Source organism: Cyphellophora attinorum (assembly GCF_001299255.1).
Source record: "Cyphellophora attinorum strain CBS 131958 chromosome Unknown Contig40, whole genome shotgun sequence".
Taxonomy (NCBI): domain Eukaryota; kingdom Fungi; phylum Ascomycota; class Eurotiomycetes; order Chaetothyriales; family Cyphellophoraceae; genus Cyphellophora; species Cyphellophora attinorum.
Genome location: NW_017253268.1, coordinates 131,337 through 149,566, shown reverse-complemented (window position 1 = coordinate 149,566; position 18,230 = coordinate 131,337). Strand labels below are relative to the sequence as shown.

The following is an 18,230-nucleotide window of genomic DNA, read 5'->3' as shown; positions in this document are numbered from 1 at the left end:
GGTTGAGCTCACTGCTCGATTTCCCATCCAGAGAGAGGGGAGGAAGAAGTAGCAACGCTGCACGGAATAAGACAAACAGCCACCGACGGCCGCCTCGAGCGAGAGCAAGAAGGCGACTGATGGAGGATAACTGAGGTCGAAATGACGGAGGCGTTGCTCTGAGTCAACTGGAAGCCCCGCCGCCGAACAAGGGCCAAAGCCCGCCCGAGCAGCAGATTGAAAGAGCCGTGGGCGTCATTCGAAAGGGCATCCCCAAGCAGTGGAGAAGTTCGGGCAAAGCAGCGAGTCAGACAGGCGATTTTGACAACTGCGGTTCTGCTTCCTCTCTTCTTCATCTCCCGATCGCCGTTGATTTCGTACTGATTTCTTTCCCAAGGCTACGGTGACCGCGTGCTCGTGGGCCCGGGTTCTTGCACATTGACATCTCGAAGCTTACGAGCTATCTACTGTATTGCTAGCATTGCGAACTTGTCTCAGGCAGTCTTAAACCTGCCCATCGGAATCTCCTCTCAGCCGACCGAGAGACTGTGCAATTCCAGCGCGGCGCCAGTCTTTCCAACAAAGTTCCAGCCCCTAACCTCATCGATCATCACACCCGTGGACGCCTTCAGTCACCCACTTCACACGACATCAACATCACTGCTACTGCCTATTAGCATGCGTCGCCCTCCAGACCCGTTTGCACACTACAATTAGACAACACCGCGGCATCGGAGCCGCTCATCAAACGCGCCCGCTGGGTTTCTCCGACCATGACTGCGCTAGGCGGGCGATAGCTCTAAAATTCCAACACACGCCATGAATCCGAATCAGATGTATGGGCAACCTATGCCCATGCAACCGCCACCTCGCAGGCATGATGGCAACTACGCTCCTATGCCCCCTAATGTGAGGCCTCATCCGGGCTATCAGCCTCCTACTACCACCCACAAATAGCGCCGATGATGCACCAGTATCCTCAGCAATACGCGCCAAACTGGTATATATACCAGCAACAGCCTCAGTATGCGCCGCCCATGCATCAGCCCAGGCCTCATTACTACCAACAGCCGCCTTTACCACAGCAGCACTACCCTCAGATGCCAATGTCAGCGCAGCCGCCCATGTCGCACCCTTCACCTCGGTCCACCAATACATCGAGCTCAGCACATCAACAGCCGCTGCTGACGCCCGTCTCGTCATCTTCGGCTGCTACACTCCAAGCAACACCGTCGCCTCCTTCCAGTACGACGACCTCCCTCAGCACACGTAAGGATGTGCCTTCACAACCTCCGTCACCACGACCCCAGCGAGTGCGGTCGCCATCTAACGACCCTATACCCGATTCTGAGCGCTTCTTCCCTCCGGTGAGTTGGTCGTCAATGACTGCAAATCAAGTGCTAACTCGTGCAGACGCCATGGTACTCTTCTGATAGCGACGACTTCCCTCCTCCAGCTCCTCGGCAGAAACGCCGCGTTCTGCGATCGACACTCGCCAGCGAACCTAGAATGTATCCTGTCGAGGAAGCCGACCCGGGGGCAGTCGAGTCTGCAGATACAGCTCCAGAAGAAACACCACCACAAGTTAGCACCGAACGTGATGAAAAGGCTGATGTGGGGACAATCACCCCGACTCCCATAGCATCGGACGCGCCATCAGAAGATACTTCTACACAACCTACAACACCAGCCTCGAGTGTGCCCACACCATCTGCAAAGTCTCAGCAGACGCCCACACAGCCAAAAGCTCGTCCAGTCTCCGGCCCAGTCATTCCCGCTCTGCCACAGAGTCCGACCGCAGTACGACGAGCGCACCGCGACTCTGTTGTTTCTACGCAATCGAAGGCATCTGAGGAGCCTACATTGGCTTCTCAGACCACAGATTCAACAGCTACTCATAGTACTGATGTCGCAACCTCGCAAGAGACTGCGAATGCTCCAGCACCAGCAGCCCCCAAACCGAAGCCGAGCTCGTGGGCTAGTCTACTGCGTCCGGCTCAGACTGCAAGTGCGGCGCCGTCTGTCGTGTCAGGCTCATCATCAGTCAACGGTGGTCTGACGGGCCGAGGCGAGGCGCTGGCTGACGCCTTGAACAACATGAATGTCTCGAGTGATGTACCCAGCAAAATTTCTTTCATCCAACCACGTGGGCTCGTCAACACGGGCAACATGTGTTACATGAACTCGGTAAGACGAATTCCAGTCCTGCAGAGATATCAGCTGACTTTTTCCAGGTTCTACAAGTTCTTGTGTTTTCACTACCGTTCTATGATCTGATATCAAAAGTAGCGCAGCGATCTGCGCATACCTTCAAAAGCGATACCCCTTTAATTGATGCCATGTAAGTCAACCCTTCTCGACCTGTCAACCCAAAGCTTATGGAGTCAGAATATTGTTCATGCAAGAGTATCCTGTGCTCGACTCGGCGGCGTCGACCGAGCAACTTCGCTCACGACTGAGGCCGGATGATTACGAAAAGTACGGCGACTCCTTCATTCCTGAGTACGTTTATTCTGCCATCAAGGAAATACCTCGCTTCAAAGAAATGAGGCGCGGTCATCAGCAAGATGCTCAGGAATTCTTGGGCTTCTTGCTGGAAGAGCTGCACGAGGAGTGCGCAAGAAGTATGAAGGGCGGTGCAAACAGCAGCTCTGGACGAAGCACGCCGGTTGGTAGCGTCACAGGAGTACCTGACGCAGGTGTTGATTCTGAAAGCGGTTGGATGGAGGTTGGCCACAAGCAGAAGCCGGCTGTGACTCGATCATCTGGTGGAGTTGCAAACGACTCTCCGATCACCAACATTTTCGGCGGCAAGTTGCGCTCGGAGCTCAAGGTCGCTGGCAATAAGCTGTCAGTGACATTGGAACCATACTCACCGCTGCAGCTGGATATTGGCAGCCCCGAAGTGAGCAACATCGTCGACGCATTGAAAGGGCTTACTAAGCCTGAGAGCATGCAAGGCGAATTTCAGACGCCCCGAGGGCAGAGAAACTCTGCTACCAAGCAAGTGTTTATCGAAACACTGCCGCCAGTGCTGATCTTGCACCTCAAACGTTTCCAATACGACAACACAACGAAGCGTGCAGAGAAAATCTGGAAGAAAGTCGGTTATCCTTTAGACCTGGAAATACCCAAAGAAGTCTTCACCGTAAGTGCACGCAATAAGTATGCTGCACACGGCGGACTACCGAAATACCGGTTGACGGCAGTCATATACCACCATGGCAAGAACGCTAATGGCGGCCACTACACGGTCGACATCCGTCGTCAAGACGGTAAGGAATGGATTCGACTGGATGATACTCTCATACGGCGGATCCGCAGCGAGGATGTTGCGGAGGGCGGCAGCGAAGAGGATCCTAAGGTCCTCGCTGCTGCGCTTGAGCGACACAAACAGGGTAACGGCAGCAGCAATCGCTTTGAGCAGATTGAGCAGGATGATGAAGAGCGTGAGACTGAGACAAAAGCGTGGAGTCAAGTCAATGGGCACTCGCGCACCAAGTCAACTATGAGCGCCGTGGTCAATGGTACGGCAACGCCTGCTAAGAGCTCCGGGCCGCAGACACCACGGGAGAAGTTTTCGGTCAAGGACAACAAGGTGGCGTATCTCCTGGTCTATCAGCGTCTTACAGCCTGATATGATAAGAGATGGACGATGCATCGCTGCAAGCATGTGAAAAAGCCACGAGTGAGCATTCAACATTCATCAGATAAGGCTTATAACCGTATCTACAACTTGTCTATACTATTTCCCGCCCATACGAGCTACCTCGTCAAGAGTATAGCACAGGCAAACAGCACACGTTTTCGTGGGATAGCTGCATAATCTACAATGTGCTGCCCGTCGCATTGCTCTCGGACCAGTATCCTTGGTCAATGTGTGCAGTACTTTCTGCTCGGTATCAGGCAGGTAATGCGACTTCGTGGGCTTTGCACATGTAAATTTTAGCTTCGAACATGACACGCCCAAAATCCGAAAGCCACGAGCTCGGTCCTTATTCAAACTAAGCCGTAAGTAGCTAAATGGTGGGCATCTTCTCCAAAAATAAGGTCTACGATTGGTCATGGAAAGGGAAGCCGCACCGCCGGAGACTGAGAAGTCAGGGAAAGAGCATGTGATCTCTGTGATGCCGTGGTGACTGCCCCCATCTTCGGTTCTCTCTCTATGAGAAATCAAATTGGAAGCATGTCGCTACTGCTTTCAGTCTCAGCACATATTGCGACACCCGTTTTCACCACCTGTGTCATGCTGTGTTGACGCCTCCGTCGCCTACTACTCGCGTTCCCAGGCCTTTCGTTATGTAGTCACCCAACGCTCGCTTTACACCTCCCAAGCACACACCGACTCTAGCCCTAGGGCTCCCTCTCCGAATTTGGCAACACTACAGATACCGTGTACGACCCTCCTGCGACTGCACATTGAGGTGAAAATCGAAAATGGAGGCGCAAAGGCCTGACAATGTCTCATACGGTGTACCGCCGCCGTTCTCTCCCACATCTTCACACCGCTCCTCGGCAGACCTACCAAAACCTTTAGCAATGGACTTGGACATGACTAGATCAGACCAGGACCGGTCTGTGAGAGCAGCCAGTGTCCTGTCGGGAATGTCGGTCGAGGATATGGAAGCCGCAGAAACGTTGAACAGCCTACAACAGAGCCTAACGAATCCCTCGGCGCGAACACCTACCAAAAGAGACTCGTCACAGTATTCACCCACATCGCAACATCCCTCACAACAACTACCACCCCCATTACACGTCCACACCACCACCACATTCGACAAATCACAACCAGAGCCCTTACTACGGCTTTTCACGAGTCAATACCCTCTCGCCGGAAGCCTAGTCAACGGCAGTCTTTCCGCATATAAGATGACGCAATCATACATTCCAGGAGCCGAATGGACAGAACGAAATGTCGGCCTCCCCATAGCCGGCAAGGTCGCACGAATATCAGGAGCAGAAGCAGGTCTACGATGGTACCTCAAGCCCCGACAGGACGGCAAGTCTGCCAACCCATCCACTCCAGATGTCGAAAAAGGCCAGGAGGTCCTACCAGCATACAATCCCGGCGACCGCTCACCGCCCTACAGTGAACAAGAAGTCCTCCTGCTCCAACAATCTCAGTCATCACATCCCCCGCCAAACTGGCGGCAACAACTCATCATCTCGACCAGCGGCCTCGGCGTGGCTATGAGCCAAGAATCTTTCAGAAGTCTCCGATTCTGCCTCGGCTGGCTGCGTTGGGCGAACGGTCGACTCGGCGAGGCCATCCAGAACCTCAAAGTCTTGCTAGAACGCTACGGCGATTCTACGACCGTTGGCGGTGGCACCTCGCCCTTGTCACCGGACAGCATGTCAGATCACCACCACCACGATCAGCGCCAAGCACAAGTCGCCGCGCGTGTGGCCGCGCTGCGACAGGATGTAATCAACACTCTGAAGCAGGTGGTTGGGATCGTGTCGCAGTACGCGGGTGGCGCGTTGCCAGAAAACGCAAGGAACCTAGTACAAAGACACTTGACATCGCTGCCGCAGCGGTTCAGCATTGCTAATGCGGCAAATCAGAGCAATGGTGGTCGTCAAGGTGGAGAGGGAAGCGGAAATGAAATGGCGGCAAGCGCAAGCAGGGCGATTGTTCTGGCGCAGGAGGGACTGGACATGATGACGCAGGTCAGTCGGGTTGTGAATGATACCTTGGTCAGTGCTGAGGGGTGGTTCGAGCGGTTGGGAAGGGGCCAGCAGCAACAAGACGGCGGCATGGTTGTCCTGGGTGAGAAGGATGCAGCAGAGGGAGATGAATCGAGGAGCGCGACCGTGTCAGGGGATAATCAGGGCGACGTTAAGATGGGAGATGTGATCTGAAAAGGTTTCGAACGCTCAAAGCATTTTGGTTTCAAAAGAGCAGAGGTCGATGTAAATGTACAACACAAGTACTGTGTATGTAGTAAGAGGTAGCAAGAACGCAAGAAGAACGATTTGATGACCACGACGAAGGCGTTTCGTGATCGATGCGTTATTGTGAGGGCTTGGGATACCAGGATAGCCGGTCAACCGGTCTTGCGAATATATCTTCACCAAGAATAACTAGGTAGGCTCCTATCTACATTTTGCAGACACCTTCACTTAGTTTGCATTGAAGTATATAAGTAGTGAACCGGTTCTGAGTTATACAGTATAGCTTCTGCGACGTCATGCTGCTACATGTCACTGGCATGTCCGCACTCGATTGCTTCCACAGAATTTCTTGCTGGGTCATCGATGGCATGGGCATCTCGCTATAAACGCCAATACACGTTAGTTTGCTTGCCTTGCTGGACCCGGCAGCTCGCCGTGCCGTGGTGTTGAAGTGGAGGAAGTCGAAGTACTCGCAATCTCCGGGGACGGTGGGCGGGGGACGCGGTGGGGAGGTGGTGGCCCAAAGGGCCAAGTCGGCATGGCTCAGGGAAAATGGTGTGGCTCAGGGCATCTCACCACCTCAGGCGAGCGGAGCGAGCGATATTCTGGTCACGCTGCAGGCAGCCATTATTAAGAAACGCTCTTTGGATGGAACGAAACAGAGAGAGCCAGCAAGCAACAAGCTAAGGTAGGTTGCCCGGCTCAACAGCTTCGAGGAGCACCCACTGATTCTATATCTGTCTGATTGCGGTGTGAGTCTGTCCTGCCATGTTGCCAGGCTTAGGAGCCTACAATCCCAAATCTATGGTTTTGAGAAAGTCGAAAGACTCGACGTTGGCTCCGGCGGAATGTAAAAACGCTGTGTGGTACTGTGGGGACGCGATCGAGCCTCCTCAGCTTGCCGTGTTGCGGGAATCAGAAGCTCACAGTGTTGGGCCCGAGGAGATCGAAGGACTCGAAGCTGTTACTAGATGGGGTCGAGGTTAAGCTGGCCATACCATGCCGTGCTGCGACGCAAGTCGTCCTGCAATGTTGGTGGACTTGGACGCCCGCGACACCGGCCCCGACGATTCGAAGGAGTCGGTATTCTTGCAGTATTTTCGACCTTGCTTGCCATGCCATGCCGTACTGCTGTGCGAGTTGTTCAGATATTTTGGTACTGCGATGCAAGTTCTCCCGCCATGTTGCCGGACTTAGAAGCTTGTAGTGCTGGATTCGAGGAAGTCGAAGGGCTCAAAGCTGTCTCTAGCTGGGTTGAGCTGCAGTTCTGGGTGGCAATCTTAGAAGATGAAAAGCCCGAGGTCTAGTCTCTCCCGCGTTCCATGCCATGCCGTACTGCTTTGCAGATTGTCCAGATAACATATGCCGTACTGCTATGCAAGTTGTCCCGCCATGTTCGACAGACTTAGAAGCTTGTAGTGTTGAACTCGAGGAAGTCGAAGGACTCGAAATGGTCGTGACGGGTATCGGACCGAAAGCCAGAACCATGAGACTCAACGACTTCTCAATCCTCGGCCAGCTCATCCAGTCTTCTGCCACTTCGTCTCATCCCCACCATCGCCATTTCCCTCATCCTCGCCGTCGTCGTCACGGCCTCGCACCGTGCCTGCACCCGGGCCTAGCGGCTGCTCAGCCGCATCATCTTCGTCTTCGTCCGCATCCGGGAGGAAGTTGCCATCCTCATCCACAAACTCATGCATATTCTCCGCCGTGATCCACCCGCCACTTCCCGGCATCGGCGGCGGCAGCCCGTCGTCGCCAACGCCGCCGCTTATCGGGAATGCCAATCCTTGTCTGATCAGATGACTGCCGCCAACACCATCTTCATCGTCACCATCACCCATTTCCTGGTCTTCGACCGGATCAGGATGTAGATCCGCACATGCTGATAATGCGGTGAAGAGCGCTTCCGCTGGTGTCTGCTCGGGCTTGTCTTCGTTCTCGACTTCCTCTTCGCCGATGTCTGCTGCAGCGGAGCCGGGTCCTTGCGGTGGGGCGGACGCTGTAGGGATTATGGTGAGGGAGATGGAGTCTGGTTCTTCGTCGTCTTCGGAGTAGGCGTTGCCTGTGGACGGAGGGAGGAGTTGCATGTAGACGCCTTGACTTGCTGTCGGATCGTCGTCTGAGGAAGGCAGGCGCTGGATGGCGTGCAGGGAGATGGTGGGGTAGGAGATTGAGAGGCCGGCAGAGGCTGTGGGGGAGAAGAGGTATAGCTTGCTGGGTTCTAGTGTTAGTGATTGTTGTATGGAGGGGCTGTGGGTTGCGGTGTGACTCACCTAGAAGTCACCCATACGTCTACATCTTCGAGGACCCGTTGGGATTCGTCTGTTGCTGTGGACGTCCCGTTTGTGGGCGCATCGCCATTCTCGTGTGTGCCTTTTGCGTCCTTGAACAGAGGGTGTAGGAGGGCATTGCTGCTGAGATCTCGCTCGAGCACGATAATCTTGCTGCGGTCGCTGTAGTAGTGGAGGACTGGAGGGCCAGAGTAGAACGAGGCTGGTGTTGCGGAGCGGTGTTCGGCGAGCGGGATGAAGGTCGAGGACTGTGGGGGCTCTGTCAGGGCTTCCATGGCTGATGCTACGTGTAGGGAGTCGGATTATGGTGCAGCTGAAGCCCGGGAATGAGTGATGTTCGAGAATACGGGAAGGCGTGCATGCAGCAGATCGACTTTGCAGACGTGAGAAAATAAAATCGGGCGACTTGCAGCGGTTACGTAGCTGGGGTATAGGATTAAAGATTTTCAAAAGACAAGTGAGGCATCTCTGCAAGGTGAGGCGGTGCCTCGAAGTTTGGACTTTACAAGGATGGAAAGGATGCCTTGTAGACTACCTGGCAGGCACATGCAGAGCAACGCCGACGTCGTCCATGACAATCATATTGAGCAGACTGTGATCTTCAGGAGCGACTACTGTTGTGCTCATGGTTCAGGCACACGAGGCCGTGGTCGCAATCCTCGAAGAAGCTCGCCCCATCAAGTAGCAGAAGATGCTATCCTGGCATGGCATATGAGCTGACGCGGTCCCACGTTTGGGAGAACAAAGGGAGCAGACGTCGAGGGCAACGCAAGTATTTATACCTCACCGGCAAAGTGAAGATGAAGACCTCGCCCCATTAAGTAGCAACAGATGCTACTTTGGTATGGCAATGTGCAGGTCGACCTTGAAGACTGGTGATGGGGAAGGAAGACAGCTAAAAGTTGAGGGCCACGCGACTAATTATATCCTCTCAATGGAGTCAACAACCGCGGCAAGCCGAAACATTCACTTCACTGAGTCGCGGGTAAGGCTTCACTGTTGCGTTGCATGAACCGGAGTCAGGCTGTTCCCCGGGCTTTCAATTGAGCGACCTGAGCTTCCTGACTGAGGCGTAGTGAAAGTGACTTGACCTGACAAGACGCTGACCTCTTGTTGGACTAGACAACCACCCAAATATCCAGTTCGTCTAGCAAAATCACCTGAGCCTCACTAGCGCCCAGCAATGACTGTAGGATGTCGAAGCGCCTCCCATGTTACGACTGAAGAGCCCTTCAATCCGAATGCAGCGCCTTGCCGAGACTCCCACACATAATGTTGATCGCCCTCCGTCCCTCATCCATCACTGCGTCCATGGCCATGAAAGCTATCCAAAGGTCAGCACACTCAGTCATCACACAGCAATGATCAACTCACGATGAGGCATTCCCTTCATAACACTGACGTCCGCGGGGACACCAGATTTCCTGAGCTTTCTGGCATACTCCTCCCCCTCCCACCTCAACACGTCCAACTCCCCCACCAGCACCACCGCAGGCGGCAGCTCCGCCCACTGCCCCTCAAACAACAACGGACTCGCCTCCGGATCCGCCCAGCTACTCGCATCCGGCAAGTAATGATTCCGATACCACAGCATCTTCGCCGCCGACAGGGCCGGTGTGAACTCGCAATCCTTCCACGTCGGATTCGTGTCGACCGTCGCAGTATTGTCTGTGACGGGCACAGTGAGGAGCTGGAGGCGGATGTTCAGCTTCGAGTTCAGGTCGGGCCGGAGCACGAGTTTCTGGGTCATCACGGCGGCGAGGTTGGCGCCGGCGCTGGAGCCGCCCACGGCGTAGCGATTTAGGTCGAGGTTGAGGAGCTGACGGCCGGACGAGAGGGTCCAGAGGAGGGCTTCCCAGGTGTCGTGTACGGCGGCGGGGTAGGGGTTTTCTGGGGCGAGTCTGTTGTGGTTGGTCAGTGATCCTGCTGGCGTTGGACATGTTGGCTGATGGCCTACCTGTAGTCGACAGTGATAACCACACACTGAGCCCGGATACACATATTCGTACATGCCGAGTTCTCTGTGTCGATATTGCCCAATACCCATCCACCTCCATGAGCATACAGCATCACTGCCCAGCCCGTCTCAGGCGGCTCGCCAAACGGCGTGAAGCACCTCACGCGCACATCCGGGCCCTCGGTCTCCTTCCGCTGGATGGAAACATCCTGCGTCTTGCCAACGGGGAGAGGATCGCTGCCACCGGGGATGATCTTGCCGCCGGTCCTTGATGCGGCGATGGGCTGGTAGTGTACTTGCTGGGCGTTGAGGAGATACTTTTCGTAGAATGCTGCGTATTGGGGGTTGAGTCTGGAGGTTATGGAGGGATGCAGTGGGTAGGGTGGTTGTGGGTATGGGTTGTGATCCATGGACATGTTGTGCTACTTGCCGAACAAGTAGGGTGGTATGAGTAGTTGGCGGGAAGGACAGACTGGTAGCTAGGAATTGGTATCACAAAAGCGGTTGAGAAGCCAAGAGTCGGTCCATAGTGTATAGCAGGGGAAGAGCAGAAGGACCAGCATCCACCACTCGGCTTCACGAAGTCAAAAATCGGCGGCACTCACGCATAGCTTTCTCTCCGAGGACGGGCCAGTCAAGCTTCTGCTTCATCCTTACTTGTGTTGTCGATCCGTGCTGTAGTGTCGCGTCTGGTCTGGAATTGTGCCATCAACACGGGGGTAGACGCATGAGGGGGGTCTGTGAGGATAGTGGATAATAGATAGTGGGTTAGCTCCAGCGGTGAGGCATCTGATACCTAACAGACGAATCGACCCGAGTCCAGGGATCTGGATGTCGTGCTAAGGTAGTTCTCTGAGTCTGTTAAACGGCACAGTCTATCCATTCAAGGCCCCATTTCCGAACCACTGTCTTCCGAGCTAACTTCTGACCGCTGAGTGGCAGATCTCGGCGGCAAGTACTCTAGTCGCGCTGACATGGACTAGCCCTCCAGCATAGCTTCTCCTAGCCTTTCTCCAAGAGAGATGTTGATCTTTCGCAGAATGGTCGGTGGGGGTTGAGTTTTTGAGGCAAGATGTCAATGAGGGGTCCTTGCCCACGTTCCATCGCTTGAGGATCCACTGGAATTTCATCTTTCGCTATAGGATTCCCGAATGCCCTTCGCAGGGCGCGTCTGGGTAGCGAGTGACCGTTGTGCTCCGGCTATCGCCAGGCGAGCAGCAGCAACAGCTGCAGTGCATGCAGAAAATTTAGTAATCCAGAGTCAGACCGAACGCCCAGCGTCCAGACATCCCGCTGCTGCCAAGGGCGTATATCACACCTAAAGAATACTTGAATTGATCGACAATAAATTCTGAAACTCGTTTCCCTTCCATAAGAACACATTGACCATCTCCGACTTTTTTCTATCAAGCCACCAGCCTCACTTCCAACAAGCACAAGCCACCATGTCCTCCAAAAAGTCCGTCCTTACCGATAACGCCCCCAAGCCCCTACCGGGCATCTACAGCCAGGCCATCGTCGCCAATGGCTTCGTCTACTGCAGCGGCCAGGTTCCCATGGACCCTTCCACAAACAAATTGATCGACGGTGATGTCCAGGCTCACACGGTATGTTCTGCTTCATCATAAAACTACCTGCCTATGACCACCGCAACGCCACCCAAGCCACCAAGCCAAACCCCTGCTTGTACTTTCTACTACACGTTTTGTGTTCAGATCCGAATTTCTGTGTTTGATCTAATGTCGATCGATTCTCTTATTATAGCATCAATGCATCAAGAACCTTGCAGCCGTGCTCGAAGCGGCGGGATCTAGTATCGACAAGGCGGTCGAGGTCAATGTGTTCTTGTCAGACATGGCTGACTTTGCGAAAATGAATAAGATCTACATGCAGTATTGGGGGGAGGTCAAGCCGGTGAGTGTTATCCTGCCTTCTCTTCCTTGGGGAGTGTTTGAAACGTGGCGAGGCAACGTCTTAGCATTCGAGTCCCGAAGATTTCGAGGCGACTGTGTGGGCGCTCCTTGCAATGCTTCTGCTTGCTGTTCTTGCTCTCTCGTAAATATCACGGGTTGCTGGGCCTCTCGAGCCCGTCTCAAGGAGAAAGCGCCCAGCGACCAGCTCTGGCCTGCTGTGCAGGCATGATCCCTTCTTGTCCACCGTTTCTAGACTTCATGAATCATCGCTGACCCTCGACACAGGCACGAACGTATGTCCCCCCAAATCTTCATGAATCAACACCTTCCCAAATAAATCCGAATTCCAGGGTCTTGGCCTGCATTGACTAGTTTGACTGACACCTGTCACAGCTGCGTGGCTGTCAAGACGCTGCCACTCAACACTGACGTTGAGATCAAATGCGTTGCAGTCCTGTGAGTGGCTCTTCTGGCCTATCCACCTGTCAGAGCAATATATGCTTGGAATGCAACCCCATGTTGTGCGTTTCCACTTGGCTCCGTCCAGTCGGTACCCGCAGCTGACTCTCGATCATCAGATCGGATCCAAAAGCTCGGATATAGGTTTCGAATCCTATAGTGGAACCAAAGCATTTCAAATCTTGCACGACTTTCGTTTCTCGCTTATCGTGCATGAATCTCGTGGTCACCAGATTCGCCGATCGATCTTGCTGGGCAGGTAGTCTGATGAGATCCTGATCGTGTCGTCGACCTCATGTCAGCCATGCGTAGCCCTGGCCACGACTTGGGGATCAATTGCTATGAGCTTGCCAAGCGTGACATATGCTTCTTGCAACAATTCCCATCGACAGCCGGTTAGTGCTCGCTGAACTGCAGTCATTAAGCCGCCATTGCGGTTGGCGCTCGCCATGGGATGCGCTGTTGTGCCGCTGCGTAGTGCATTCATCATGTGAATGATGTACTCCTCTGCTGGCAGATAGGGTAAGTCAGATTTTCCTTGGGTGAGAGTCCCCCACGACCAGACGATGAGTGTCGCTATATTCAGTTAGTACGGATACAGCAGAGGAGAGAAGACGACGTACCGTTGTATAGACACCATGGTCTCAGAGCAATGTTATCCTCGGCCGCTCTATACTGGTGACGAGAAAACAGTGTTTCCTGAATCATCATGAAGCAGTGCGACAGAGTCTTCTTCGCAACAGGCTTAGCAACCCAATGCTGAATGCGCTGCTGAGCTCGTGTAAAAGCTGCTGGTGTAATGTCGTTACCTGTGAGTGACGGCGATCCAGCTAGAGCGCCAGTGAACACATGAAAGTCGATCAAATTGACATGCAGGCACACGTGAGCAATTCGCTGCAGCGTTCGGGCCGCCTCCAGACACAATGACGGCTCTTGCGACATCAGCGAGAATGACCAGGTCTCGATGGCCCTATCCAGAGTTTCCTTCCATCCGTCGCCCACCTCTGACTGTGTACCGCTGTGTGTGCTTCGTGCATCTTCGAGCGATAATTTGGTAGTGCCCACGTCCAAAGCTGTGGTCTCTCTTGCTTCCATGTGCTTGGCCAGAGAGAATATTCCGTGCAATATGATGAAGCGCGAGAAGGCACAGAAGGCGGAAGACAACGGCATTCGAGCCAGGACTGCTCTCAGTGTTGGCAGGAACTCGGGCATGTCTTCTTGCCTTGCTTGTTCTCGCTTCCATCTTGACGCGGAAGTGGCATCCCACAGGCGATCTGGACAAGGCAGGGGCAGACGAAGATCGCTGACCGACAGAGCTGGTGTATGCCCGAAAATTGAAGCATGTTGGGCGTCCATCACAAATGCAAAGTAAGCAGCACGAAGGCCGAGCTCTCGATCGATCCACGACCGCCATGCCTTGTCCAGCGAAGATGGTTCTTGAGACGTACCCCGATCTGCGGAATAGGAACTACCACGTCTCATCAATGTGATGATCGCGCTATGGAAGATGTGCGCCATCTCGTGATGCTTGCGAGTCGAAAACATCTTCTGCTGGGCCTGGCATAGCAGTAAGGCTTGCAGGCACCATAACGGTGCTGGTGGGCTGAAGGCTTCTGAGTTGAAGATCAAAAACCGCAGACTATCCTGAATGCGCTCAGCAGTCTCAAAATGAGACTCATCAGGGCTTAAGGTCGCTCCCAGTGTCAGAACGGCGATCATCAGCAGCGGCGGCACCATCTGTGGAGTGAATGTAGGTTGATGTAAGATCGGAAAATGTGCATTGTAGTTGTTGAAGTAGAGACTGCAAAAGTTCTGCATGCTTTCAGCTTCGAAGAAGGAGCTCTGAAGGATGGGAGCAGGAAGAATCAAGTCCAGTGCTGACAAGACTCCAGCGCGCACTTCATTCCATTCGCCGACCGGCGTAGAACTGCTGGTATCATGGCCCTGGAACGAATTGGTGCTGCTCGGAGAGAGCGAAGGCGGAACAGCGTTCGACCAAGGTGCGGTGTAGTAAGCATCGGCATTTGCGTCAGTGAGTTGGTTACCGAACAGCCAGTCGAGATCTTCACGAACGCCCTGAACATCGGTCGCTGGGTCGAAGAAGACTTGATGAGTTCCATTCGAGTGCTGGATCAGATCATGATGCGGAGCTGATGTGATTGGTGGCGGAACATAGTGATGCTGGACCGGCGGATGTGCGGGCGCCGGTGGTGGAGGCTGTGGGAAAGGTGGAGGTAGTTGCCGATGAGCTGGCGGCACTGGCGGCGGCGGCGGTGCACCGAGTGGTGTGAGTGGTGTCAAAGGCAGCGAGTTGACTGGTGGATGTTGCATGTGTTGCTCTGTAGAAGCATGCTGCTCAAGATGTTGGCGATAGAGCTGGTGCTCATCCTGGCTCTCCTGCTCCGCGAGCGTGGGTAGCGAAGTCCTGCCCGCATTCGCGGGCATGCCCTGTTCATGGCGCTTCTCGTGTCGATTTAAGAGATCGCGTCTTACAAATGTCTTGGGACATGATGAGCAGCTGTATATTCTCTTTGGTTTGTGATTCAATCTGTGCCGGTAGAGATGCTCAGGACGCACGAAGCTCTTATCGCAGTCGTCGCAGCTGTAGCGCTTCTCCGCTGGCATGGCGTCAGCCTTCACAGCAGGATCAGTTCAGTACTCGCGACAATCGCATGCTTCAACCTGAGGATCGCTTGTGACAAGTATCGACGCTACTTGCGACGAGAAGTGGTGGTGTCAATGGTCGGTTGAGCACCAGGCAGGCAGGCAGGTCGGACGGCGGCGGCTTACATTGAGCGACCTAAGCCCTAGAGATGTGGGCGATAGAGTTCGACCTGCAAGCCTTCCTTCGCTATCGCAGCCAAGAAGCAAAGGACCCCTCTATCGCCATAAATGAAGGGTCTCTAGCTACGTTCTTCGCCATTATTGATTAGCTAAATGACGATCAATATGAGGCTCAGGCTCTGTAGTCTACACGTACGAAGTAGCATGAAAGCACGTTTCAGAACACGAGCGGCGGGCCTTTGTATAGGTACCTCGTGTTTCTTCCAACATCACGCCGATGTTTTCCATTTCAGCCATCTGGCCTCGGTAGTTCTTCTTACACCGGGTCATCACTACAGTGCACAATATGGCCGGATAGCACAGTCCTAATGTGTCCAAAAATGCTGGCAGGGATGATAGAAATACATTCACTCAAGCAGTGGACCACGTCCCTGTGCCAGGTGAAGCGACACAAGCATTGAACGTGAACGGTCCAAGCCGCGAGCCGACAGTCGCATAAATTTGACTCGGATGATTTGCAATAATCCGACGTATAAACCTCGAACGTTGGGCAGCACTCATGTGCAATTACGTAGAGTTACCATGTAGTCAAAGCCACGGATATGGTGGTACTGTAGTCGGAAGCACGTCGCCGACAAGCGCTATACGCAGTCGCTTCACATATTCCATACGCCATTGTTGCCATGCGCACGAAAATCTCATGGAAGAATCCATTGATATGTTATAGGTACAAAGTAAATCCCGGAATCAATGTATAGGTAGTATGCCGCAGATTTGGGACACACACATAGAAAATGAATCGTGGCCCAGAACCTATACCGCGTTGCCCACACCCTTCGACTCCCTCACTGATTCAGAATTACCCTGAGACATATCCGAATCCTTGTCGTGGAACGGCCGACGACCTTCGATGTGCAGGCCATCATTGATGATCGTCTGAGCCGGCCCGACCTTGCTCTCCCAAGAGTGCTCGCGATCGTCTCCAGGGATTTTGAAAATCATGCATGCCACCCAGTAAGTCAGACCACCCATCAGGAAGCTCAGGACCCAGCCAAGCGCGAACATGTGATCGGCGGCATCGCCAACGTTGTGTCCGAATGTGCCGGCGAAGCCTGGCAAGGGCAGTATGAACCCAATGACAAAGGCAACGAATGCTCGGACATTGAAGCCGTTGAAGAACCAGTACCGCCCGAGTCGCGATCGAGTATAGAGGTCTTCCAATTCGATATTTCCGCGACGGATGATGAAGTAGTCGACGAGCATGATTGCGACTACGGGTCCTTGAAAGATGCTATAGCCTCCCAGGAAGTTGAGAAAGCCGTTTGCTGTCGCCACGATGCGCCATGGAACGATCGCAAACGCGATCAACAACATGAGCAGCTGGCCACGGATGATGTTGATGTATCTGGGTGCCAGACAAGTCATGTCCGCGCCGAAGGGGATGAAATTGCAAGCAATGGACGTTCCGAGAGTGGCGAAGGCGAAGCTTGCTGATGCAAAGAAAACGCCAGCTCGAGCTGAGGAGGAATAGCCTTGGTCAAGGATGCCGTTCAGCAGAGCGTATGGGTTCCAGTATGCTTCCCCGTACATGTTCAGCACAGCAGACTGATTTTGTTAGCCATCAGCTGTCAAGTGTAGAGGATCGTCACTTACGGTCGAAATAATGCCAAACGCAGCACAAAGTGTCTGCCCAATGGGGAGTGATATCAGCTGGCCCCAGAGCTGAGCATTCTTTGTCTTGGAGTATCTCGCCAGGTCGGGCACCGTGACAAGGAGTGCCGAGTTGGCGCCCATGACAGCATTAAATTGTGCGACGATACCCCATGCCAGGACAGTGGTCGAAGAATAAGACGATGATGCTTGCAAGTTTCCTGAAGAGACGCCGCCGTTCTTGTTCGTTGCCCAAATGACTATACCAAGTCCGGCAGCCGGCATGATGACTGACTTAATGGAGAACAAGTGGTGATCTTGGAGGTATGGATGAAGAGGAAGGGAATGGTGAAGCAGAAGGCCAAGAAGAAGCCGATCATCCTGGTGTGGTCAGCGCATGTCGCGTTGGGCTCACGCGCAGTATACTTACTCCTGCGTGGTGATGTGTTGCGACAATGGAATCGTGTTCTTGATCTTGGACCAGCCGGGGAAAATGCATCTCAAACAGATGCTAATGAACTGACCTATCGCATTCATTAGTCGGCACTGCTCCCTATCTGCCGCGCGGATGAGCGTTACCTTCAAAGTACCTAAGCGACCGGTCAGTCATGCACTGTGACGCATCCCCAGACTCAAGCGAAGAACTCACAATTGCACACCACCCCAGATAATTCCAAGCAGACTTCTGAGGATGACAACAAAGTACTGCCCATAGATGCCGAAACTTGAACGAGACAACACAGGATATCCAATGTGGTGCCTTGCTGCCGCACGTCCATTGAGGACGATGATCACGGCGGAAAGTAGATTTGCGAAGAAGACGACCAGCAAGGCGTCTCGTATTGATGCGCCTAGGGTGATGAAGGCGGCTCCGACCGACCACGTACTGACATTCCAGCTTTCAGACCACCAGTAGGCAAAGTAACTCCAGATAGTCCATCGCTGCCGGATAGGTGGCGATGGTGCAAGATCCTCGTTGATTAGAATTGATGTCGAGCTGCTCAGAATGAGAGATTGGTGGAAAGCCGAGGGTGAGCTAAAAGCGTGCTTAAAGCGTTGGAAGCGCGTACGCTTGACTTCTGGCTCTGTGGAAGACATCACCGACGAGGTTCGATGTGTTCGCAGGAGGGAGTGAAGAATAATTTTTAGTGGCGCGCCTCCAGCATGTTATAGACCCAGGTACATGCAGGGCCCCCAAATGGCCTCTTAAGGAGGTGTTGTAGTAGAGGAAGGTCTGGACGACAACAGCGAGTTCCTGAACGTTTCGGCCCAGGTCCAAATGACAACACTCTGCAG

At 53.7% G+C, this 18,230-nt stretch overlaps 6 protein-coding genes across 6 annotated transcripts; 2 read left to right on the top strand and 4 right to left on the bottom strand.

The window, feature by feature from the left end:
* Window positions 1–798: 798 nt before the first annotated feature.
* On the top strand, window positions 799–3,616 carry AB675_11716 (putative ubiquitin carboxyl-terminal hydrolase 3; the record flags this gene model as incomplete). Its single annotated transcript, XM_018140587.1, has 5 exons — window positions 799–888; window positions 954–1,346; window positions 1,393–2,166; window positions 2,214–2,320; window positions 2,368–3,616. 5 exons carry the CDS (start codon window positions 799–801, stop codon window positions 3,614–3,616), a joined length of 2,613 nt encoding a protein of 870 aa, XP_017995359.1.
* An 800-nt stretch (window positions 3,617–4,416) lies between these two features.
* AB675_11715 (Clock-controlled protein 8) lies at window positions 4,417–5,844 on the top strand (the record flags this gene model as incomplete). The annotated part of the gene is made up of 1 exon (XM_018140586.1): window positions 4,417–5,844. The coding sequence occupies one exon, from the start codon at window positions 4,417–4,419 to the stop codon at window positions 5,842–5,844; it is 1,428 nt and encodes a 475-aa protein (XP_017995413.1).
* Window positions 5,845–7,397: 1,553 nt separating this feature from the next.
* On the bottom strand, window positions 7,398–8,446 carry AB675_11714 (uncharacterized protein; the record flags this gene model as incomplete). Its single annotated transcript, XM_018140585.1, has 2 exons — window positions 7,398–8,094; window positions 8,154–8,446. 2 exons carry the CDS (start codon window positions 8,444–8,446, stop codon window positions 7,398–7,400), a joined length of 990 nt encoding a protein of 329 aa, XP_017995420.1.
* Window positions 8,447–9,403: 957 nt separating this feature from the next.
* On the bottom strand, window positions 9,404–10,544 carry AB675_11713 (AB hydrolase superfamily protein; the record flags this gene model as incomplete). Its single annotated transcript, XM_018140584.1, has 3 exons — window positions 9,404–9,495; window positions 9,546–10,072; window positions 10,129–10,544. The coding sequence occupies 3 exons, from the start codon at window positions 10,542–10,544 to the stop codon at window positions 9,404–9,406; spliced, it is 1,035 nt and encodes a 344-aa protein (XP_017995350.1).
* Window positions 10,545–12,798: 2,254 nt separating this feature from the next.
* Window positions 12,799–14,945, bottom strand: AB675_11711 (Zinc finger protein klf1; the record flags this gene model as incomplete). The annotated part of the gene is made up of 2 exons (XM_018140583.1): window positions 12,799–13,076; window positions 13,124–14,945. The coding sequence occupies 2 exons, from the start codon at window positions 14,943–14,945 to the stop codon at window positions 12,799–12,801; spliced, it is 2,100 nt and encodes a 699-aa protein (XP_017995384.1).
* A 1,152-nt stretch (window positions 14,946–16,097) lies between these two features.
* AB675_11710 (putative permease) lies at window positions 16,098–18,032 on the bottom strand (the record flags this gene model as incomplete). The annotated part of the gene is made up of 6 exons (XM_018140582.1): window positions 16,098–16,889; window positions 16,938–17,194; window positions 17,242–17,315; window positions 17,365–17,458; window positions 17,514–17,524; window positions 17,584–18,032. 6 exons carry the CDS (start codon window positions 18,030–18,032, stop codon window positions 16,098–16,100), a joined length of 1,677 nt encoding a protein of 558 aa, XP_017995349.1.
* Between the last annotated feature and the right edge of the window lie 198 nt (window positions 18,033–18,230).